At 37.8% G+C, this 25,193-nt stretch overlaps 2 protein-coding genes across 14 annotated transcripts in view; one reads left to right on the forward strand and one right to left on the reverse strand.

Moving 5' to 3' along the window:
* LOC308652717 (uncharacterized protein) overlaps positions 1 to 10,585 on the reverse strand; it is a gene marked incomplete at both ends in the record, with an annotated part of 85,184 nt that extends 74,599 nt beyond the window's left edge. Inside the window, 2 exons of the mRNA XM_081300742.1 lie at positions 894 to 947; positions 10,127 to 10,585. Of these exons, the coding sequence (XP_081156868.1) occupies positions 894 to 947; positions 10,127 to 10,585 (513 nt within the window). The remainder of the gene's footprint in view (positions 1 to 893; positions 948 to 10,126) is intronic.
* BBX (BBX high mobility group box domain containing) overlaps positions 9,924 to 25,193 on the forward strand; it is a 262,512-nt gene continuing 247,242 nt past the window's right edge. For 6 of the 13 annotated variants that reach the window (XM_081301612.1, XM_081301606.1, XM_081301608.1 and 3 more), the window contains exons 1-2: positions 9,924 to 10,061; positions 13,271 to 13,342. The gene's annotated coding sequence lies outside the window, so the exon portion shown is untranslated. Of the gene's footprint in view, positions 10,062 to 10,101; positions 10,201 to 10,435; positions 10,596 to 11,063; positions 11,133 to 11,481; positions 11,503 to 11,886; positions 11,920 to 12,370; positions 12,400 to 13,270; positions 13,343 to 25,193 lie in introns of those variants that run through there. The other 7 variants (XM_081301615.1, XM_081301613.1, XM_081301614.1 and 4 more) reach the window with 7 other exon arrangements.

A 25,193-nucleotide genomic window follows, 5' to 3' on the forward strand; every position in this document is an offset into this window, starting at 1 on the left:
TTAATTAATTAATTTAGAAACAAGGTCTTGTTGAGTTATTTAGGGCCTAGCTAAGGTGCTGAGGCTGGATTTAACCTCCTGAACTGCTGGGATTACAGGCATGTGACACCATTCCCAGCTCAGAGTTATCTTTTAAGGGACAAGTTGCTTCTTAACTAAACACAGTCTGGTCACATCCCTCCATCTTTCCTTTCTTCCTTTCCTCTCTATATTGTGAAAGGCCAAATCACTCATTTTATTTATTCTTCTCTCTAATAACACCTTACCAAAGCCACAACAATCAATCTGATATTTAGAGGGGAAAACTGTAGCAAAAGATTAGGAAGTTTTGTTTTTAAAGGAAGAAGACTGCACTGTGAGAAAAAGTGTGGAGTAACAGAAAATATCTCTTTCAAAATAGCTAGGTACTTTTAAGAACTGAAGTTCTGAAAAAAAAAAAAAGAACTGAAGTTCTTCTACTGTAATGAAACTTCAGCCTCATTTCAGAAATAGTATTTAATACCTCCTTTGAGCACTGTCCTGTTCTTTTTAAAGCTGTCCTTTCTGGTAGGCAGGATTCAATATATTTGCTTTTTATTATTAACTTATACACGGTAGAGGGGTCTAGGAGTAAATATATACAAAATCACATTTAACAACACTCTTCCCCTTTAGTTTCAGCTCCTTTATCTCAAAACATCATTGTCTTTAACTTCTCAATTGTGTGTCTCTTGCCTATCCCATCCTACTGCAGGAAAAAGCTGCCTCTCTAGCCAGCTGTACTTCCTGTATTGTAACTGCACTGTGGAACAATGTTCCTGGCCTCTCGCCTATCTTCCAGCTCTGATAATCTTACTTCATTTTGGGGGGTCCAGTTATAGCTTTCTGTTGGTTGTCCCTTATTGTAACCTTACCTGTGTAGTGATTCTAATAAATCTTCCTTTTTCTTCAGCTTGTTTGAGAGTTTGCTGCGGAACGTAACAAGAAATAAAAAAAAATAAGTCTAAAAAATTATTTTTTTGAGACCACCAAGACACTATAAATGAGTTCAGATTTCCTAGGCCCGTTGAGTAATACCTGTGAGTTTTGAGAAAACATGCAGTTATGATTGAATTGCTGAACATCAATGGAAATCCTTTCTGGAACCAGTAAAGGAATACAAGGAATAAACATAAAAGGAAATGGTTTATTTCTGAATAGTTGCAGGTATAAGGTTCAGGCCATAAACTTTCTGTGTTAATTCTACCAAAATTTCTTGGTGCTGGGGGGAAAAGATAGATCCCGCAAAATTTATAGTAGCATATGAGACATAGAGCCTAGATAAGATTGTAGAAAGTGCTATGGAGAATAATATTTATTTTTATCCTTCCATTCCCATGCTCACTTTCAGCAAGGTTTCTGCCTCCAAACACCAGAAAGGCACCTTCCATAAGAGGTGAATCCTTGCCCTTCACCTGGTGACACTGAGGGAATGTGCTTTTGTTTCTATGCTTAGTTATTTTTAATGCCCTTGAGTTCTATGAGAGACTCCAGCTATGGTACAATTAATTCCCCACCCCCTACCCCCCTTTTTTTCTTAAGCTTATCTGAGTGGCTTTAAAGCCCTTGAAACTCAATTAAATCAAACTAAATAGGCAAGTAAAGGAAAGACCTGCCCATACTTTAAAAAAGCATAAGTAATCTCCAGCATGGGGTAACTAAGAATACCCCAAACCTCTTTTTCTTTTATTACAGGGTTGATAAACTGATACCTCAGCTGCACTGTGGCTGCCCAGAATGTTACAGATTCCCCATTTTCACTTGGCCAATATCTATTTACCTTCTTCTCTCAGTATTCTACTTTTACAGTGGGAATCAAAAAGCCTTCTTTTGCATGCAACCTTTTTTTTTCTGTTGTTTTCTTGAAGTTCACTTTTGTTTTCAAATATGTTTGATACATGCAAAATAATAATGTAACATTTTTGAGAGTTATGAAATGCACACCTGTGAATTCACCAAGAGTCAAAATGTTACCAATACATTACATCCATCTAAATAGTTATGTGCTAACTTGATCCCCTGTCTCTTCCACCTCTGTCTCTCCTCCCCATCTAACTGCAGTCTTGATGGACAAGTCAAGCAAAATGTTCTCATCTACCCTGGTAGAAAGGTAAGAACAAAACATTGGTGAAGCCAGTTGGACTCACATTAGTGGTATGAAGAAGGATTGGAAAGATTTGAAACAAATTCATCACAATGAAGAACTCTTAACCTAAAATTATCTCAATTTCTGTTTTAGTCATTTTTTTTAAAGACCTGATAAGAAAAATTTTGGAGGAAAAGTTTATTTTGTTTTTTAGGGATTGGCTAGCTTCACTTAGCGTAATCTGCTCTAATGCCATCCATTTCCCTGCAAATGCCATGATTTTGTCATTTTTTAGTGCTGAGTAATAATCCATTGTGTATAAATGCCACATTTTTTTAATCCATTCCAAATGCCAAATGTCTTCTTTGATATAAGGAGAGCAAGTAAGAACAGAGCAGGGAGGAAGAGCATGAGAAAAAGATTAACATTAAACAGGGACGAGAGGTGGGAGGGAAAGGGAGAGAGAAGGGAAACTGCATGGAAATGGAAGGAGACCCTCATTGTTTTACAAAATTACATATAAGAGGATGTGAGGGGAAAGGGAAAAAAATAAGGGAGAGAAATGAATTACAGTAGATGGGGTAGAGAGAGAAGAAGGGAGGGGAGGGGAGGGGGGACAGTAGAGGATAGGAAAGGTAGCAGAATACAACAGTCACTAGTATGGCAATATGTAAAAATGTTGATGTGTAACCGATGTGATTCTGCAATCTGTATACGGGGTAAAAATGGGAGTTCATAACCCACTTAAATCAAATGTATGAAATATGTCAAGAGCTTCGTAATGTTTTGAACAACCAATAATAATAATAAAAATAAAAAGTTTATTTGGCTCTCTCAAGATTTCAGATGTCTCAGCCCCTAGATGGCTGACTCCATTGCTCTGTGCTACAGTGAGGCAGAACATCTTGGTGGAAGGGTGTGGCAGAGGAAGGAAACCCAGTACAAGGTCACTAGGAAGCAGAGAGACTGCTCCCAGCTCCTCCCCTCAGCAGGGACAAAATTTGTACCTGAAGGCATACCCTCTAGTGACTCAATTCCTCCAGCCACACCCTATTTACCTACCCTCACACCCAGTTAATCCATTCGTATGGATTACAGCCCTGCATAACACAATTAGTTCACCTCTGAGATTTCTTACATGGTCTCATACATGAGTTTTTGGTGGACACCTCATATCAAAATGGTAACAATACCTGAAGGTGACAGTGACCTTGGATTTTTTGAGACTGGGTTCTCTAGCTTTTCCTTTATTTCTAAGAGATCCCACATCCTGCCATAATTTTATGTATTAATTTTAATTAGCCAGAGTTGTTATATACCCATTACCCAAGAACTCCACTCTGATAGTGATATTAAATGCAAATTTCAAATTTCATAAAGTCCTTTGATAAAGCCATTTCAGGCATTTTTTAAAAAGTAGGCTACAAAAAATATGGATAGGATGAGAATGAAATATGAAACAATGATCACCTCTAGGGAGAACTAAAGGAGGATTGGAACAGGAAGGGATTCCAACCCGGAATCTGCCATGTTTTATTTCTTATAAAGGAATCTGAGGCAATAAAAAGCTCTTAGGTGATAACTACATTACATTATATGTTTAAAATTTATTTAGGTTTAATTAACAGAAGTTTAGGCAAAAGTAGGTGGCTCTATAACAGGTTCAACAATTGTGGCTGGGGGAGTGCTGATTAATGTATCAATGTTAACCTATCCAGAGGCCTGTGCTTTGGGCTCTACCTTGGACAATACTTTCACAAATTTTACTTAGAGAAATGTAAAGAAGTCATGAAATTTGTGAATGAATCAGACGGTGAGATCAATAGAAAGTGTGTTGATTTAACTAATCAGTATACAAAATGATACTGGCAAAATGGAATTGAGGACTAAAAGAAAACGAACATTTATTGAGTCCTTATATCATGACAAACACCATTTTTAAGTGTAGTAAGTATATTATTTAACCCTTACAAAAACCATGAGGTACATTATCTCTTTATAAACAAGAATTTAAAGCAAAGAGAGATTATAAAATTTGTAGAAGTTAACAAAGTTAGTATGTGTTAGTATAACTACAAAGCCTAAGTTCTTAATCACTGTACAACATTAGGGTTATAAAAACTTAAGTCTGATTTTTTCCCAAATAAATTATATGATATAGAATGGAATAGAATGGAGGGGAGACAGGGCTGGGGATATAGCTCGGTTGGTAGAGTGCTTGCCTCACATGCACAAGGACCTGGGTTCAATCCCCAGCAGCACAAACAACAACAAGAACACAGAATGGAGGAGAGACATGGTTTAAAGGACCCTACTGGGAAGAAAAAAAAAAAAAATAGAAAAGTATCTGGGAGCAGAGTGATTTTTAGCAGAATGACAGAAAAAGAAAGAAAAAATTTCTGGTAAGCTGTATTAACAGAAATATTGTATCAAGGAGTCATGGTCAGGCTGTACCACATACTGTCTCAGCCCCCACCTGCTTTGCATATCACACTAGAAGAAGTACATTAGTAAAGACAATGGGACAATAATCAGGTCTTGTGAGAGGAGACCAAGAAATCAAGGGTGGTGTGCTAGGGGTGGTCTTGATACCCTGTCTGCACAGGTCTCAAGTACCACAGGGGAGAGATTAGATTGTTCCATGTGGTCCCAAGGGAGCAGAAAAAATAAAAACAAAAACCTTTAGGTGAAACTTAAAAGGAAAAAGATTATGTCAAGTATTGGGAAGAACTTGAGGATCAAAATTGTCAGCCAGGTGTGGTGACAAGTTCAAAGCCAGCCTCAGCAACTTAGTGAGGTCCTAAGCAACTAGGTGAGACCCCTCTCAAAATAAATAAATAAAATAAAAATAAAAGAGTGGGGATGTGGCTCAGCAGTTAAGAGTTCAGTCTCTGGCATCAAAAGAAAAAAAACAAAAAACCTGTCAGACAATGAAATGAACTGTCTAAGAAAGAAGAGAGTTCCCAGGAGATGGCATTTCATAACTGAAGTTCCTTGTTGGGGATGTTGTTGAAACTTCTAATGGGATAGTAACTAAAAGAACCTCCCTGCTAACATTAAAGCTGATGATCAAATCCACTAGAATAAAATCACCCCACTTAGAGACCTACTTTTATGGCATGACCCTTAAGTGAGTCCCTGGTACTCTCCTGGGGGAGGGAAAGCAGGAAGTTTGTAGAACTTTCTAGAAACTTTGTATTAACCCAGCTATGCAGCTAGCTGAAAGATACTGAGGGAATCATTTAATCTTTTCCTGCTTCAACTTCTTCATCTTTAAAAAGAAGTTCCCAGGGGCTGGGGATGTGGCTCAAGCGGTAGTGCGCTCGCCTGGCATGGGTGCGGCCGGGGTTCGATCCTCAGCACCACATACAAAGATGTTGTGTCCGCCGAAAACTAAAAAATAAATATTAAAAATTCTCTCTCTCTTTCTCTCTCTCTCCTCTCTCACTCTCTCTTTAAAAAAAAAAAAAGAAGTTCCCACTATCTGTCTTACCTACCTTAAGTGGATTTTAGTGACCATTCTAGGCTACCTTAAATGTAAAAATGCTTTAGAAAACTTAAACAATATGCAAACACAACCTACTTGACTGTAATGTAAATTCCTGTTTAGCATTTATCTGGGACCCCCAACCTTTTCTAACATTTCTCTCCGATTCTCTCTGAGCTTTCTTAAAATTTATGGTCTTTTTGTTAGTTTGTTTTTGCTTGTTTTGTTCATTTATTTTACAAATCTTTGTCTAGTTACTGTTATTTGGCAAGGTATTGTTCTAGCCACAGTTGGAAAACAAAATGTTGAATCATTTTCTTCCAGGTGTTTGCCATCACTTAAGGATTTCTGTTAACATATCAAAAATGTGAAACAAGGCAAGGTATTTGAATGCTTTAGGAGCACAATAGATAAAATCCTGCAGAAGATCTCAGAAGAGTAGGAATTCCAAAAACACTGTGATGAACATCCCCCTAGGAAATCAGGGCATTTTCCTCTTTTTTTTTTTTCCTTACCAACTCTGCTGTGACTTAGTAGAAGCTGGTTCTCTTCAAGATTATGAATCTCTGCACTGGTGTTGAGTCTAAAAAACTGTCTAAATTCCAGATTTTAGTCCCTTTATAGGAGAGAAGTAGATTTTTTTCCCATTTTTTTTTTAATATATAGAGAAAAAAGTGAAGCATGGAAAGGTTGAGTACAAGTCATAAACTGTTTTGTAAGTCACTGTAATCCTCTACAGTTTCAAGGCATAAAATCAGGCTTGTTTCGAACAATGAATTATTTAAAGTTTGCTTTTTGGGGGGTGTTTAATAATGCCTACCAAATAAGCTGTTTGTTTTATCCTGGGATGAGGCTGATATTACTATTATATGCAGAGATGTTAGAGTTGATAGAGTGTAGACTCAAAGGCAATTTCAAATTCTGGGCAAGTAAATTGCAACAGGTTCCATAAACTCCATCCATATGATAGTTAAGTCTTGCAAAACTTTCTGCAAAGGCTGTCATCGACTAGTATGGGTGAAAGATAAATAAAAACAACACTGACCAAATATTTAGTATGTTTAGGCTTCATTCAACATTATATATATATATAAATTTAATTTATTATTATTATCATCCCATTTTACAAACAAGAAAACTGAGTCTTAGAGAGGCTAAGAAATTTTCATAAGGCTAGGAAGTGGCAAAGCCTGAATTTGAACTAGAATTGTATAAAGAAGTAATATAGAAACAAGGAAATATTGTTTTAGACATGTTTAAATGATATACACACTCGTATCTACACACATACACACATATTTAAAATCACTTCCCCCAAATTATTTTGTGTGGCTTACAGCAAAGCACTTACATAAAATACGATTAAGTATATAGACAATTAAGGTCAAAAGAAAGAGGAATATGCTAATAATGTGAGGTCAATCTATGATTGATTACCAAATGTGAACACAAGAAAGAAAAAATGTCAACCCTTTTTTACATCATTTTACCCAGATAACCTGTAGTTGTTTCTATTTTCATAACCCTACTTTATAAAAATTTAGCAAATTTTGTGAAAGCAATGATGTTTTCCTGGTCATATTTTAAATTTTTGAGCACCATTGGAATTTATAATTCTTGATATTTATTTTCAAATGAAATAATTAAAAATTTAAAAGTATTTACAAAATGGTAAAACAGTACATTAAAGTCAGCTGTAGCCTCTTTTCCTTAGTCTTGAGGCCCTATCTATGGGCTTTTGGCATTCACCAGTGACACAGAACCCACTTAATATATGTTCTGCTAAAGAATATTGAATAAGCCTATAATGCAACATGATACTCAATACAAATGTACCACTGATGTGCAATATGTATATATTTTTTTAAGTTTAATTTTCCCAGTTCTAAAGTCTCTGGACTCACCAGTTTTCTAGAAGAAGATTAATGACTTGGAAGGGGTTATGGAAGGAGTTAACCTCAGTGTACTTTCTTATGCTCTTCAGCATCAGTCCTGGTCAGCAAGCACCTTGGACTATCAGAGGTCTCCAAGGTAGAATGCAAAACCATGGGGCATGTGCTAAGACTATAACATGGGAGTCTATACTTAGACTATGGAAGGCATTAAAACTCTAATTTTATTTTCTTCTATTGCATGCTTTTTAATTTTGTTTTTGTGACTATATGCTTTATAACAATAAGTAATATGTCCATGCATTGGTACATTTTTTAACGTATACATAAATATATAGAAGCTGTATACTCATTTTACTCATAGCAATGCATGATCTGAAAGTTTGAAAACTATAGCTCTAAATAATTCTGCTAAGCTAAGTGTAATTCAACAAAAATATCTTTGCAATCAAAAAAAATATAAAGTACGTTTTCTTCCGATGGAAGTTGGGGGTGAGCATGGGGAATGGGCTGGTCTTTATTTTTCATAAAATAAATAAATAAACAAACAAACAGACATGCAAATCATTCACACTTTATCCAGCAATTAAATAAAGCAATTCCTGTTGGATTCCTCTTCAGAAAGCCACGGTGAATTCCTAAGAAAGTTTTCCTCCATCTGTCTGTCCTCCATGAATTTCGTCATTTGGAAGGAAGGGCTGTAAAGTTATTCAAAACCTGTTCTGGGTATTAAAAGTCCTAGGTTAAAGTTCCTTTTTCATTGGCATTCTGTGAAATATCAAGCAGTCTAACTAATTTGTCCCTGCATCATTTCTCTTTAGGGTAAAATAGAGATAATAATACTTAGCACTGAACTCAGAACACATCGTTTCTTTGTCAACTAGATGCAGAGGATCATTAATAGAACTTTTAATTAATCAGTGTAAATACTGTGACTTTATATACTTTTCCCTTTAAAAAATGACTTTCCTTTAAAAAAATAAGAGATCCCATTTGTAAATACCCCTTAGTTTTCTAAACTTCATAGACTCAAGTTTTTTCTGTTTCTCTTTCCCACTCTTACACAAATACACATACACATACTGATTTGATAACTTTATGAATGAGAGAAAACCCTTAAGATGACATCAAGGAAAAAAGAGGGACTTGAAATAACTTCTTATTCAGGTTTCTTATAAGTTTTAAAGCTATGCATGTAGGCTATACAATCATATTGCTTATTTAATCCTTAAAATGTTTGTCTAAGAATAACACACAGATTCTCAAATTAGAGGAACCTTAGGAAAACATCTATGGCCTAGGACAATGCCTGGCATATAGTAGATGCTGAATAAACATTTAATGAAAGGAACCTGGGAAGAGCTTCTTACTTTAATCTTAATAACAGATCATTTCGGACTAAATAACTTCCTTAAGATCACTCAACTAGTTTAAGAGTTAAGTCTAGGATTTATTCCTCTTAATTTCCAGCTCTGGCTTTTTCCCGGAACCTGTTGACTTGTTTCAGACTTAAATACAATCTGCAAAGGTGCATCACAGTGGAATAAAAAAAAAAAAAAAATCAAGACCAGCTCTCAGGTTCACCATCTCCAAGTCACTGAACATATAATATTCACATACGATGGGAAATATATGAAACAAAAATCATATATTTACATATATGTACACTATAAAAACATAAGTCTTTAATACTTTGAATCTAAAGGCCTATTTTTAAGGCAAAGGGGTCAATGGCCAATCTTCCATGACTTATTCTACATTATAGCACAATTTGGATGTCTACACAGGTGTTTGCCGTCCTCTGACTAGCTAAAAGTAGATTGGCTATTTTAGCAAAATGTTTATCTTTGTTTCTGTGTGCTGTTGTATTGATTTTTATGAAATTACCTACAAATGAGGCATTAACAATCTCAGTGCATTATAGTCCTAATAAACTTATGTTGCACTATTTTGGCCTGTGATGGCTAGCCCATTATAAGAGAAATCCAAGCTGATAAAGCCCTTCTTGGCCACTTGTTAGCCAGGTCAGGAGGCAAATCATAACACAATGCACGCCACTTTCATGGGGCACCACACGGCAGCGATCAAATAAACCCCTCACTTCCATATCCAGTGGAGTTGTAGTTTATTACCATAACCCTCCCAAGTCAAAAGGACAGCAGTTTCAAGCCTGGCAACTTGGTGCAGACAGGGTTTCTTCCATTTACCTCACTCTACTGGGCCTCTCTACCTGTCCTCTCCTACTGTCTACAGGTCCCGAGCATTAGAAAATAGAAAATGTGATGATCTTTGTGTGTCTCTGTAAAATGTGTGTATGTGTGCGTGTGTTTGGGTGTAACGGGCCTTCTGTTTGGCTGCGTGGTCTGTCCGTCATGGAGTGGGCCAATGGCAGGCTGCCTTATATAAAATGAGTGTTTTCAGTCTCTCTGGGTTGCATGTACTGTATGTGGAGCAGTGTACAGTGAAGCGGAGGCAGAGCGGCTCCGCGAGCTCTTCTCCACTTTCCCATAGAGAAACCCTGACTGGCCGCTGAGGGCGAGCCACACACACACGCCCTCACGCCCGGCGAGCCCGCGAGGTAGGCGCCCCCCATCCCCAGCCCTTCTCGGGCTCTCTCCCCGCACTTTCTGTTTTCCTACTCACTTGCGAGCAGCCGGGCTGCAGCCCCAAGGACTCCGCGGCAGGAGCAGCGGCGGCGGCGGCGGCGGCAGCAGCCGGTAGGGTGGACTTGAGGAAGACGGAGGGAGCCCCGCGCGTCCTGAGCCGCCGCCGGCCGGCCCGTTCCCAGGGCACTTTCCCCCTCCGCCAAAACTTTGGGTCGCGAGAGGTCGGGGGCAAGGGTCGCAGCGGCCGCGCCGGCGGGCCCGGAGGCGGGGGGCGCGGAGGCAGTGCCCTGCGAGCGGGAGGCTGGGGGCCGGGCTGGGGAGTAGTAGGCCAGCCGGTGCCAGGCTGCGTTTGCAACCAGCACCTCTCGGCACACAGGCAGCGTCGCCCGAGGGGGGCACCGGAGCCGGGGCGCGGGCTGAGCAGCCGGAGGAAAACAACAACAGAGCCCTCACGCCGGCGGGCGGCTCGTGGCCGCCCGGGGAGCCCAAACTTCATCTTGGCGAAAGTACGTGGAGCCCAGCCTGGGCTCGGCTGCCGGGGAGGTGGGGCCTGGGGAGCAGGGGCAGGGGAGAAGGTACGGGGAGCCAGCTCTCAGTGGATTTATGGAACGTTTCGTGTGCTTTGGTGACCGGGAACAGCAGCCCAGTTGCTCGTTCATCTGGAGAGTTGGGATTTGGGTGTTCCGGCCCCGCGGATCGGTGCCCTCTCACCCCCCACCCCTAACCAAATGCGCGGCGAGTAGAGAAAGTGCTGTTTTAGTGCCAGAGTAGCCTGGAGGAAGAACTGGGGAGAGGGGGAAGAGGGCGAGGGAGAAGGGGAGAGAAAAGAGGGAGGGAAGGGGGGGAGGGAGGGGAAGAGAGAGAGAGAGGGAGAGAGGACGGGAGGGAAGAGAGGGGGAAGAGGAGGAGGGAGGCTGTGTCAGGATTTTGCTTGAATGTGGGATTATGTTGTGTCAATAAGTTTAAGGTGGAGAGAGCGAGGCTGGGGGTGGTGGTGGAGGGGAGGAGGAAGGCCTTGGCTGTTTAAAGTCTCGTTTCTGAAGGTAAGTTATGGCATTGCACGGTCGCGATGACAGAAAACTTACAGGTCCTTTATCCGGGGATGGGGTCGATGCCTCTAGAAAGAGCTCCCCAGCTCTCTTGAGCCACACTCGTGTTACACTGTTATTTGCTGAGATCCGGGTCGCTAGTAAATTACAGAAATCAGACTCGAGGTTTCTTTTCCTCCTCCACCTCGTCTCGCTCACTCACCCTCAGAAATGTATTCTTTTTTATTTATTTTTTGGTATTGTATGAAACTTAACGTAACTGAGACCGAACCCGAGTCCGGTAATTTACGAGGATCCTGAATCCAAGAATCTGGAACACGTTTATGTGCTTTATATCCGCGATCATTTCTGCTAAATGAGGAAGGTAAAACGAAACGATGCAAAAAGCTAAGACACAACATGTACGACAGAGTGGGGGGGGGGGAGAGGGAGAGACAGAAGCTATTTTTTGCTTTCTTTTCTGTAGAAAGGAAAATAAAGCGTGCATTCCCTTTCCTTTCTAGTGTTAAGGGTCTAGTCAATATTTTAACTGTCTGAGGACAAATTAGTCCAGGTGGATCTTGTTGAAAAGTTTCGCGAGGTGGGGTGGAGGTGGGGGGGCCGAAGGGGGGAGGTGGGTGGAGGTTGTGGGGGATGGGGACGGAGCGAGCTCTGCCTCGGCTAATGGTCATTGGCCTGGGGCTTTGAAACCATTGCCTGTCCTGCTAATGACACGTCCAGTTCTCGTCTCCCAGCCGTGGACGCCGGGCTGCCATTCCCGGGGCTTGGTGACTGGGACTGGGTACTTTCCCCGCGCGGGGAGGGGCGCTCTTCTCCATCCCTTGGGGTTCCCACTCGCGGCGTGGGAGCCCCCACGCGCGCCCCCTCTCCTGCGCGCCGCCGCCACCTCCGCTCGCGCGACTTTTGTAGCCAGCAGGCGGCCAGGGGGCGCGTGGGGTCCCCGGCGCGGACGTCCCCGCGCGGCTACTGGGCGCCCGGCCCCACGCGCGCCGCACGGTCCAAGCCCGGAATGGCAGCGTCGGGCCGGGCGGCGGCGGTGCCTCCCTGGGGGGCAGCGGAGGCTGAGGCTGTGGCGGCGGGATCTTCGCCGGGGCCCGCGGGAGGAGAAGGAGGAGGAGGAGGAGGAGGAGGAACGGGAGGAGGAGGAGGGGAAGGAGGAGGAAGAGGAGGAGAGGGAGGCGTTTTTCTGCTCAGACCGCCGCCAGTTCGAGCGGGCACGGGCACGGGGACACCCCACTCGTTGCTCCTACGTTGTGGAAAGGTGTTTAGCCGACTTTTACGCCTGGAGTGTGGGATTTGCACTTCATTTTTTTTCTCCCCCCTCTTCCCCAAAGCAAGATGGACTCTGTTGCCTTTCTCTTTCTCCCTCTGCCTCTGTCTTGTCAGCCTTTAAGATCGACATTTTGTACTAAGATGCAAACTTGATGTTGACCAGCAACAAAGCCAGGGTGGGATCTCTTGCTCCCTTCCTCCCTCCGCGTTTCCTAGCTTCCCCACCCCGACCTCGCAGACCTGGTGGCCCTGCGCTTGGAGCTGTGGGCTCTGGCGAATGTGTTTTCTCCGGTTGGTTCCGATCTCTATATATAATCTCAGGATTTTGACCCGGGCCGGGCTTTTGGGAGATGGCTGTGGCCGCCCAGGTCTGCAGGGCTGGGGGCTGCGCTATACCTGGACCCGCTGCCGCCGCCGCGGTGGCACCTCCAGCTGGCTTCTGGGCACGGCAAGGCTTGGGCTGCCCATTGATCGCTATGATTTGGTTACTGGTGTATTTGTCCTGGGGGCGGTGATCACTTGTGCAAGTTGATGAATGATCGCAGTGTGGATTTTGCATTTACAGAAAGGATCAACTTTCCTCTTTGTACAGACGGGGAGTAGGAAGCAAGGGTGCTGAAGACACCCTGGAATGCCAGCCAGACTACCCCCCTACCCTCTGCCCTTTTAATATAGGGAGTTGCTTTCCCTTCCCTACCTTTACAGCTTATGGTGGGGGAGGGAGGAGAAAGGGGAGGAGTTGGTGGGAGCTGGACTCCCGGGTTTTGGTGTTCTTCCTTCATAGATATTACAGGACTTGGGACTCTACTGTTGTAAAGCTTTACCATACTGACCATGTACCTTTATTCAATACTTTATAGGTCACTATCATATGACAAAGGCTTTACTGCAGTTCATCTTCCTCCCTGTGTACTTTCCATTTACCTTCCTGGGTAAGTATGCAAACTCTTTATACAGGAGAGCTGGGTGGCTATTAGTAACTACAAGGATTCTTATTGTTAACATAGGAAGATGCTTTATTGGAGCTTTAACACCCCAGAAAGCTTATCTTCCTGAGTTTCTCCCTGAAGAAGCCAATTCATGATTCTTCATCACTAGAGTTCAGCTGCAGGTTATTATTATTCCAAGATTGTTTAAATGTTCATTACTTGTTAATCTCCAATAAGTGTCATTTGAAAACTTATTCAATAGGCATTTTAATAGATAATGAAATTTTACAGAGTTGAAGGCCTAGTAGATTTGTTAGTACTTTAGAAAGCTTACAATGGATTACTGTAATTATTAAAAACCCAAAGAAGAATCATTTAGGCCTATTTTTAATTATAGTAACTGACATTGGCTTGCTGTTTTCCAGGTTCTTTTCTTGAATAACCTGTGGTGTTTGTAACAGTTACTTTAGGGTTGAGGAGTGTAGTAAATCTAGTACTTTAGTGTATAGATTTGACTCAAAATTGATAATAATTTTCTTAAAAATTTATGTTTTTTGAGTAATTAGAAACATTTCAGTGGCCTGTATATAAAATAAACAGCGACTTTGAGATCTCTTGTTAAGTGCCTTTTTCAGATTTATGCTTCCCAAACAGAAATATCTACAAAATATGTGTGGGACAGTAAATGTCGAAAAGTTTGTCAGTGATAACTTTATAGGTGAAAACAGGGTTTGTAAAGTGTTTGAAAGCAGCATAGTGAATTGCAACTGCAACTTGAAAGTTTATCTATGTATTGTAAAGAAACACCCAGGTACTCTTGAGTTGCTAATATTTTAAGAAAATTAGTTGTACTAAATTCTATAAATCAGCTGTGGTGCTTTGTGATATTACCATAGTGAATTTTGAGATTATATTTTGTGAATGAAAATGGACTTGAATTCAGTTTTCCATGACAGGGAAAATTCAGGGACCTTGTCTATTTTGTTTCCTGGCTTGCTGGGAGATTTAGTACATTAATAAAATGTTGTTTTAGGATTAAGAGGAATTGAGTTTGAAGACCAGACCTTTGTGGTAGTCTCCATTTAGTAACAAATTGTACTGTGAGGTTACTGAGGACTTTAGGTAATCTATATATGTTCTGTATCCAGTATTTTTTTGTGGAATGTGAATATTACATTACTGCTCATAATTAGGTAATTCATTCAGTAGTTCATTGGAGATATTATAATATGTCACATATATAACAGGAGTTGGAGTGGTTGGAATGAGATGAATTTAGTTATACATCAGAGTATGGATTTCAGTGTCTGATTTTTTTCAGACTTGTTTTGAAGAGAAGTTTTTCATTTTTGAACCTGGGGCAATAGTATTCAAAAGGCCTCCTGATTACTAAAGAACACCACATTTATACATGTGAGGCACATTATTTTGTTCAGTGCAGCAAACTTTTAATGTTTCTTCATTCTCTATGGAAGTATATTTGACCAATTAAAAAACTAACATGGGAACCAGTACCACAATAAAAGCAATCTGATGAACTCTTGAATTTCTTTGAGACATCAAATGACTGCTTCATTAAAACAATATTTTCAAGAATAATCTTGGTCTTTGAAATCAGTGAAGTAGCTTGAGATAATATACAACTTGGAATTAGTGATCTTCAAAAGTCACCCTGCCAAATCAGTTATTTGCATCTAAAAAAAAATTAGCTGTGAGGTTTATTTATCAAAATAAGAATTTAAAGAAGTTTTTTGCTTTTCTTTTGGCAAGAATTTCCAAACTTTCCATTTTATTATTCTGTATATCTCTATTAAGTTTTGAAACTGAAGCCTTAGTTGGCATTTCACATTTAATGCCAGCTATTGAAAAGGTGGCCTGTTTTTGATATTTCCTAGTATTATAACTTTGGAGGTACTGGGATGGTTTTTGGAAGAATCTTCTATTAGAGATTAAGATATTTTAAAATATTTGTAATCTTGAGACATAAAAAAATCATCTTGATCTTTGCATCTAAATTTTTAAAAAGTGTCATATAAAAGTGAGATAGCTTTGCTTTTTATGAATGAACAACAGGTTTGAAAATGATGTGTAGCTCAGTATCTAAAATAACAAAGCTATATTTTTCAATAAAATTACAATTTCTAATCAGTTGCTATTAACCTAGCATACTAACATTATATGTTTTCATGTATTTTATAAGAACGTGGATAAAAAAACAGCCATGTTTCTAAGTGGATCATTCCATGAATATCAATAATTTTTATAGTAGAAATCTTTACTAGAAGTAATAAAGGTTTCACAGCTTAACCCTGTTTTAAAAACTTTTTGAAAGTAGTCCTATTATAGATTGCCAATTTTTGCTGCACTAAAGGTAATCCCTGAGATGATTATTAGTGTTTCACAAAAGTGCAGAGAATGTTTAGTTGTGATATTCAAATTAATTGAAGCAATTAATTTTGACATATTGTATCACCACCAATGTGGAATACCTATAATTTAAGATTTAAACTTAAGTAGGTGATTATCTTAAACAAAAGACACTTCTCTTGAACTTGTGCTTTGAAGTCCACCTCATTTTTTAACATTTCACCATCTAGGGTATCTTTTAAAATATGTCTGAGTGGTATCTCCCCTAAATTTTTAAGTCAGATTCTTTGCTCTCATCATTAAATGAAAACAAACCCAACTTCAGCAAGAACATTATAATTTCACTGCTTCACTTTTATCACATGCCCTGGGGTAAATCAGATGTATGCAGTCCTTAGGCTACACTTTGAGAAACACTACTCAGAAGGCAGTAAGACCAAGGCTAAGACTGACTGGAAGTTCTTCCAGCATGAAGAGTCAGTGACCAAATTCAATCAGTAAGTTTGTACTACCTCAAGGGCAGTCATCACATACTGTGTCAAATTGTGATATTTCAAGTTATACCTGAGGAAAGTTTTGAGTGTAACTTCACTCAGCATTCACAGGTGATCATATTATCCTTCAGAAGGCAATTACGTTTCTTGAAATGCCAGTGTACTGTACAATTTTTTTTTTTAAACTGATGATCGAGTTTAGATGCTTTACTACTGAGCCCTTTTTATTTTTAAATTTGAGACTGAATCTTGCTATTGCTGAGGCTGGCCCTGAACTTTTAATCAATCCTCTTACCTCAGCCTCCTAAGTTGCTAAGATTACAGGCATCTGCCACCATGTCCAGCCTTACTATATATCATTTAAAAACTGTTACAAAAAAAAAAAGAGAGATACATGGAAAAGGATATACATGGAAAATCCTTATTTGTTTTTGTTTTGATTTTTTTTTCTTTCAAAAAAAAAGGGTATGGTAAAAATTGAATTAAGTGTCAACCAAGAATTCTATCTAAAAGTATATATAAATAGGAGAAAATGAGGAAGTGAAGGACTTAAAGGATTAAATACCATGAAGCATTGACATATCTATTAGAATATAAAGTTAAGTTATGTGAGTCTGATTGAGAATCCAAGTAGTGAAATAACTTCACACAGTGAAGAGATAGTGTACAAAATATCAAAAATTTAATGAGTGAGTTGGATCTTATAAAACCTTAGAAAAATTTAAAATATTATAAAATGTTGGTTAAATAATTAAACCACTTGTTTTAAGCACAGTCCTCAGGTAAAAACAGGCAATACAACAGAAGCTGTTGAAATGGAATAACTGATCCTAAAAAGGACATATAAGTTGTATTTTTTATAAAAGGATTAAAGAGGGGCTGGGGATGTGGCTCAAGCGGTAGCGCGCTCGCCTGGCATGCGTGCGGCCCGGGTTCGATCCTCAGCACCACATACCAACAAAGATGATGTGTCCGCTGAGAACTAAAAAATAAATATTAAAAAAAAAATTCTCTCTCTCTCTCCTCTCTCTCTCTCTCCTCTCTCACTCTCTCTTAAAAAAAAAATAAAAGGATTAAAGACCAATAACAATTAAAAGGAGAAATGAGGATAAAGATTGTTTAAAACACTGTATTTCTCAAATGTTTAGACTGAAATGATTGGTGTAGGAAATATCTTTTATATCCCAACCCACAAAAGTTTCCTGAAACAGTACAAAGTGCAGTGGCTTCTGGATATTTCTTATACCTATCTAATCTTTATAAATTGAGTCCATTCCAAAATCTTTTATTAAATAAAAAATACTGAGTGTATCCATTAAATTGATTTTATAACTTACAGTTTGCAAAACACCAACCTAGAGTGCTTACTAAAAATGAAAGGCCCCGTCCCTAGGTGATCTGATTCAGTGATTCTGGGGTGGGGTCCGGGAATTTAGATGATAGCTAGTGCAACAGGTGATTCTGAAGTCGGTGGGAGGTCCTTTGCCATAACTTTGAGAGGCTCCCCTGTAAGGGATGGATAGCTAAAGATTGAATTGTATATGCTCTGGAGTTGGTTGACTGCTGAAGTCTTTGTCCAGCTTCACCTTTCTATATTTCAGTCAGCCTGGTTGTTAACACTGAGCCCCTCATACTTCTCTGTAGATGTTCCCATAGGTGTAGTGCAGGGAGCAGAGGGTTTGCAGGCAAAGAGCCCTAGGTGCTGTTGTTGCTTACTAGCTGAGGGACTTAGAGCATGTCATTTCATGACTCTTGAACTCCCTTATTTATTGTATAGGTAAAATGGAATTTTGGCTTTTAGTTGTAGATGGAAAAATACCTTTATTTTGTTTATTTAGTTTTATGTGGTATTGGGGATTTAACCCAGGATCTCACACATGCTAGGCAAGTGCTCTACTGAGCTAAAACCCTAGCTCTAAAATGGGTATATTAATATTTACCATGCAATAGTATGAGAACTATACAAGACAATAATGCGTGTAATGACCCTTATGCATATTCAGCACTCTATAGTATCTGTTTCTATAGTTATATTTTACCTCACTCCACCCCCCACTGTTTGAAATTTTTTGAAGCTGTGTCTTTTAGTTTTTCTTTACTCTCCAGTCATTCTCAACTTTGTATCATGAGACACTGGTGCATTTTAACTTGATGTGAGTTACTGGAGAGGTAATTAGGAAAGGAAATAATAAGAAAAACTAAGAGAAAAGAAGAGAAAAGCTGAAGCATGGTGAATTCAATGATCCTTCAGGTTTGAGGAATGACTTCCATCTCTGTAAAAAGGCTTAGAGTAGGACAGGAAAAATCTCTTCATATTTCAAGGTCATTAGTTGACAACACTGAGCATTTCTTTGGTGACTTTGACACATATTTGGTATGTTTTAGAGCATCAGTTTTCAAACTGCTTTCATCAAGACATATGTGACGAATGCGTATACATGGGGCATTATGATTTCCCTGGTTATAGATATAGATAAATTATGCTGAAGGTTTTTCATTCCTTTTCCTATCAAGAAAGGAAATCAGAATACAAGCCAGGATGATAAAATAAATAAAAATTTTGAATATTCTCATATATACCTATAAAATTCTTTATAAACTGTAACTTTAATATCCTAATTACTTGGAAGCATTCTTCATAACCAGTAGAACTTACCTTGTGTTAAGGTGTGAAGATTGAGAAACGTTACATGTGTAATGCTTAATAAATGACATTGCACAACATAGGCACTTATAAAAAAGAGGGGCAGGCTGAGGAGAAAATGAATGGGAAATGCATTAACCCTGAAATCTCAAACAATGTGAAAAAGGAAAGCTAGGGAAAATGAAACGTGATCAAATGCAAAGACGACACAGAAGACTACAGGTATAGTATGGTTTTATCAAATACACATTTTTATCAAATATACATTTCTACACATTCATGTAGAAATTTTAATTTATATGAATAAATCAAAATTAAGTAACTTTTGTATTTCCCCACCTTTAAGATTATAGTTGCCAAGAACATGTTTCTTCTTGGTTGAATTTTAATTTGCCATACTTTCATGATCTCTAGTAAGTTAATAGACCATGTTTTGAAAACGTTTTTGTACTTTGATGTATAGTGTTATTGAAAACAGATTTACAACCCTTTTTCTAACACTTACAAAAAACTTTTTTTCTTCAAGTTTCTTTTTCTTTCAAAAGTTTGGCATTAAAATTTATTTGATAGCAAAACCTAACCCAAACTGTCATAGGAGTTTTTAAAATCGTTTTCAAATCCATTTAGAATGTTCACGTTTTACTGTGTAAGTAGTAATACTGACTGATTCATTATGAGGTGTTATGCCAGATCTAGTTATAAATGTTACATGATATGTACTATTTGTACCACTTAAACATTAAAAATTTAACAAAAATCTGAATCTTGAAACATATCTGGACTTGAGGGTTTTAAGTAAGGGATTATGATTCTAATGCATTAATTTACTTAGTTCACAAAGTGAAATTATCTGATATTCCTACCCATTTAACTTAATGAAATTCCTTCTGCTAATTTTGATCATTGATCATCTGAACATTTTGAGTTCATTGCAAGCTGGCAAATCATGGAAACATTTTTAACATTATATATAATTCCATCGACTGTGTCTGTGTCTCCAAATATAAGAGTGTAAGGCATAAGACAGTAGAAAGTCAGGTAAGCAAAATATAGTAGTTAGTGTTATTTGTACTTTCCTGGACAAGGAAAGATGAAACATACACAGGCTGCTTAATTTATATTTAAGTTAGCCTTTTACATTCTATTTTGACATTATGATTCCTGTGTTGATGTAATTTTTGTTTTATTAAATAAACACATAAATCCATATAATATTTGAAACTTCTATGTTAACATTTCTTCAGTGTTCAGTACTGAACAAATTTTAGGCTACTTTCGTTATTTGTTTACTATTCAATTTTCATGAAAGGGCTCTATTTCCTTTATTGTGTTTCCACTTTTATGCGTTTCTTTCAATTTATCAGAAAAAAAATTAGAAAATGGTTTGGTCTATTCTCAGATAAAAATGTTCTCAGGTTTTATTGTTTTAGATTCCTTTGTTTTCAGTAATAAATTAGAAAATGTTACAAATCTGCCTTTTACTTTTAATTTCCTATAAAACCAGTATAGGAAAATAAAAAGCATGTCATATAAGGAAGATTCTAAATGCCTCTCTAGGAATAAAATAATAGGTGTATCTGGTTTATCCTTATAGTAAAACTTAAATCAGTCTTCATTTGATGGAGAGTGGAACTGTTAATACTAAAGAATTGTTTATTGATATGATTTATTGTTTCTTGACATACATAATTACATTCCTTGGTGTAGGAAAGTCACAGATGGAATAATTCAGAGGGAGTCTTTTAATATTATTGATTCCTTTTTTGTTTTTTGGGTACTGGGAATTGAACCCAGTGGCACTTCACTACTGAGCCACATCCCTATCCCTTTTTATTTTTTATTTTGAGACAGGGTCCCATAAAGTTGTTGAAGGCCTCACTAAGTTGCTGAGGCTGACTTTGAACTTACAATCCTGCCTCAGCCTCGAGAGCTCCTGGGATTACCTGGTGTGTGCAGTGGCACCCGGATGTTGATTCTTTTAATATTAAAAAATGCTGGGTTGTTTTTCAACTTTTGGTGTACTTCTCAAAACTTATCCAAGTGTAACATTCTCATTGACTGCAAAGGGAATATAGTGGGACATAGAACAAAGTGAGAAAATAAATCTCTATATACAGCTGTCAAACTTTTGTTATTTTTTGAGTTGCTGAAATTTTCATTTCCTCCTTCTTTTCCTTCCATACTCTCCTCCCTTCTCTCTCCACCTTTTCATCTCTTCTTTTACTCCCAGCCCTCAGCTTGTTGTATTCAGTAATGTACATTTGCGATACTACCTGTAAATACTGTAAGTTGAGAATATAGGGTTGAACTATTTTTTATAACTTTGATTTTAAAGATTTGTAGTTTTTGTGTTGTTTTCAAGTATTTAACACTAGTCGTGTATAATAAAATTGTTGATACGTGACTTTGAGACTTAAACTTCCCTACATATAAGTGTCAATTAGGAAGAGATTATGAGGAACCTTTAACAGGTCTATGTGAAATAAAAACATCTGTTGTTTTTGTAAAATAAAGTGAACTAAATGCCTTATTCAATCATTTTTATTTCTTAGGGTGATAGAATGACTCCAGATTTTGATTTATACTTAGGAGAAAGTTGAATGTGATTTTTAGAACAGTTTCCCAAGTAGTATTTTACATTACCGGAAAGGGAGAAAGATAATTTGGTCCAACTGCTTCCTTTGCTGTACAAATTTTATTTTTTGCAATTTTTAGATGAGAAGTAACCTATTTTGATGATAAGAAAACTAAGTCTCAGATTAAATAACTTGTCTGAAGTTGCACAGCTAGTTAGTGATTTTACCAGGCTTAGATGGCCTGTCTGCAGTGCTGTAATCTCCTAGGGCTTTTTCTATGTTTACTTGTCATTAGGACCTCATTCCAAGAAGTTAGAAATGAAATGTTTGGGACAACTTTTAGCCAAGAATTACCCCCACTTTTTCTCCCTCTCTAAAGAAAAATCTTCATTTTGAGGTGATAATGTTGGAACTCTGTAAACATTTATCACTTTTGAGGGAATTGGTTGAAAACATCTCTGACCCACAGCCTGTTGTAATTTTTCATCTGCGAGGTCAACCCTTAGTTTACAAATTGACATGTAGTCAACTTATTTTTTTGGTTGTTTTATCTAGTAGAAATGTTGATAGCAAATATTATTTTTAACATTTATTAATTCCCCTAGTGCATCAATAGAAATCATTCGTTCTGTCCTGAGAAATTGAGTTTTCAAAGCTAAACAGCCTATGTCTGTGCTCTGGTAGTTTTTAATACTTAATCAGTGAAATATTTTATAAGAGGAGTTAACAATATAGCACCAATAGTGTTATAAAATAGTTTTCTGGCGTTTGCTTGGAAAGGAAGTTCAATATTAGTGGAAAAATTAATAAGTAGATTCACTTCACGGCCTTTACTTTGCTGTATCTGATGAACAAACATGAATTAGATATAAGGTTGGTCAAAAGTTCTACCTCATCTGTTTTGGAATTATGTTCAAGGGTATATACTTTCGATTTATTTACCTAAGAAGGTTGTTTTTATTGTGATAAGTAGAATGAATTTTATAAATTACACATTTGTATGGAGGTAGCACATCAATTAGAAAATACAAAGTAACATTGCCTTATGGTACTGTGGGCCCTATTCATCTGAAATTATTTTATCTTTGCAAATTCAGCAAAGTCATAGTCTAATTCAGATATAGAAGATTAAAAGTTTGTCAGTCTTTTTTTTTAACCTTTAAGTAGGTTTTCTTTTTCCCTGATCTATGAAATATGTAAATAGTATTTATTTTAGCAAAGTGGCATTTTCCAGTGATGATCTTATTATCATACTCTGCTTTTTTTGCATTATTTTAGCCAAATAATACTTTTCCAAAGGTTTTAGGTTTCCAGTTGTTGCCTTACCTCCTCCTCCTCCCCATAGTAAATAATTTTGCCGTGTTTTCATTCAGATAAGTTGGTAACTTGAATTAGTTTAACTTTTATGGCATTTTACACATTTTTTTCTCCTTGTTTTCTTAAGACATGTTCGAACATTTTCCAAATTAAATAATTTGATTAAGTGCTGGTGAGAGTCAGATAGCAAAAACCAGTATCAATTCAATTGAGCGTTCATAGATCACATACCTACACCTATTGATGCTTGACCTAGACTTGAGGATCTAGAGATAATATGAAGCAACCCTTGTCCTCAAAGCAAACATGTCTTACTGGCTGGGAAAGCCAGTTGATGTAAATATCTATCATATAAGTTAATCTGTGCTAATTTGTAGAAAACATGGTTGAAAGTAGTACTGAGTAAATACCAGTGGAAAACTGGCCAATTCCAGTGTAAGAGCTGGACCTTGAAACATGGGGGGGGGTTTATTGCTGTGGTGCTCTTTACTATTATTCTCATTAAGACTGTAAAACTAATTTGGCTAGAGCACTAGAATGGATTTTTAAAAACCACTTTTATTTAAATATTAGTGCATCTTTTTGGCTTCTTATATATTTATAAGGCCACCGTTTTTTTTTTTTTTTAAATTTTTCAGTTGTAGTTGAATGCAATATCTTTATTCCATTCATTCATTTTCATGTGGTGCATAAAACCCAGGGCCGGGCATGTGTTAGGCGAGTGCTCTATGGCTGAGCCACAACCCCAGCTCAAGGCCACTTACTTTTTAAATAAAGCTTTAAATTTATATAAACTTGTATTCTAGTCAAATATTGTAGACTTCCTTTTTATTTTTGCTAATGTCACAATTTGTAATGACAACATGATTGAACTGAAGGGGGAAAAAGTTTTCGACTGTATAACATCTCAGAGGATTCTACATATACTAAATAATGGTAAAAGCATACTTAATAGAATGGTAATTTGAACTAAATATAAAGGGACCTGAAAACATGCCAGTACAAATATACACTACTGTAGTTAATACTTCACTTATATAAATTATATTAATCAGGAATATATTAATAAGGCCTGTAGTGTGAGTATTAGCATGGATTTCTAAAGAGGTGAAAATGTGTTAAAAAATGCTTTTTATCCATGAGAAATTATAGATAAATTATGCTCAGTGCTTCCATTGGGCAGTTTTTAGGTTTTCCAGGATGGTTTCAGCCTGAAACTCCTTTCAGTTGAGGTAGACTCCTTGGGACTTTTGTGTTTATTCTACCTCAGAATTTTCACCATTTTATTTGTGGCCTTCTTTTGATTGGTCACTTCTGGATATCAACCCAGTTTAAATTAAAAATTTGCTTACAAATTTTTTGTGCTTGGCATTTCACTTGCTACCCCTGGGTACTTTATTAACAAACAAATGCATTCATAAGTTAAATCATAAAGAAGCAGGTCTTGGAAAATATTTCTTCATAAACTCACAGCATGGATAATGACCCTAATTATTTACATTTTTTTGGGGGGGTGTTTACCGGGGATTGAACTCAGGAGCACTCAACCACTAAGCCACATCCCCAGCCCTATTTTGTGTTTTATTTAGAGACAGGGTATCACAGAGTTGCTTAGAGCCTTGTGGTTGCAGAGGGCTGGTGCCTGGCCCTAATGTTTATGTTAAAGCAGTGAATAATTTGTCTTCCATCATTTGTCTTGGGGATGTTTGGCATCATGGAATTCCGCCCATTTGGCTATCATTATTTACCAGTCCTCATGGTAATAGTGAACTTCTCTACAGGTTTCATATGTGGACGTGCATTCTCACCTCATTTGGTGCTATGCAAGGTTAGACCCAAAGAACATGTTCAGATATGTTATAAGACCAGGATTGTGTTTTATGTTAATATTTTTTTATATGCAATCTCTATAAATAATGTAACTATATAAATTTTTTGAAGCTTGAAAGTTTTTGAGGAATGGAATCACACAGACGCACAGAGTGTATATACCTCACACACACAGGGACTTTATTGCATGGAGAACAATGATAATGAATTGGTTGTTAGTGTTTTTCTTTTTTGCAGGGGGGAGGGGAGCAGTAATTGGGGATTGAACTCAGGGGAACTTTACCACTGAGTCACAACAGGCCTTTTTGTTTTTTTATTTTGAGACAGGGTCTCACTAAGTTGTTGAGGGCCTTGTTAATTTGCTGAAGCTGGCCTCAGACTTGCAGTCCTCCTGCCACAGCCTCCCAAGTTGTTGGGATTACAATTGTTGGGATTGTTGCATAACTTGGCCCAGCATGCTTTTTTTCCCTTTAATTTCCTTACATGTGATATTATGCCATTACTTATATATATTTCAAACATAGCCAGATGTCTTGTAAGTCTAATGTATAGATTTTAAGAATTAGATGATCTGTGTATGTTTTTATTAAGTAGATATTTTCCTAAAAAGTTTTTATTTAATTTTT

This window comes from Spermophilus citellus (assembly GCF_964194105.1).
Source record: "Spermophilus citellus genome assembly, chromosome: 7".
Classification (NCBI taxonomy): Eukaryota; Metazoa; Chordata; class Mammalia; order Rodentia; family Sciuridae; genus Spermophilus; species Spermophilus citellus.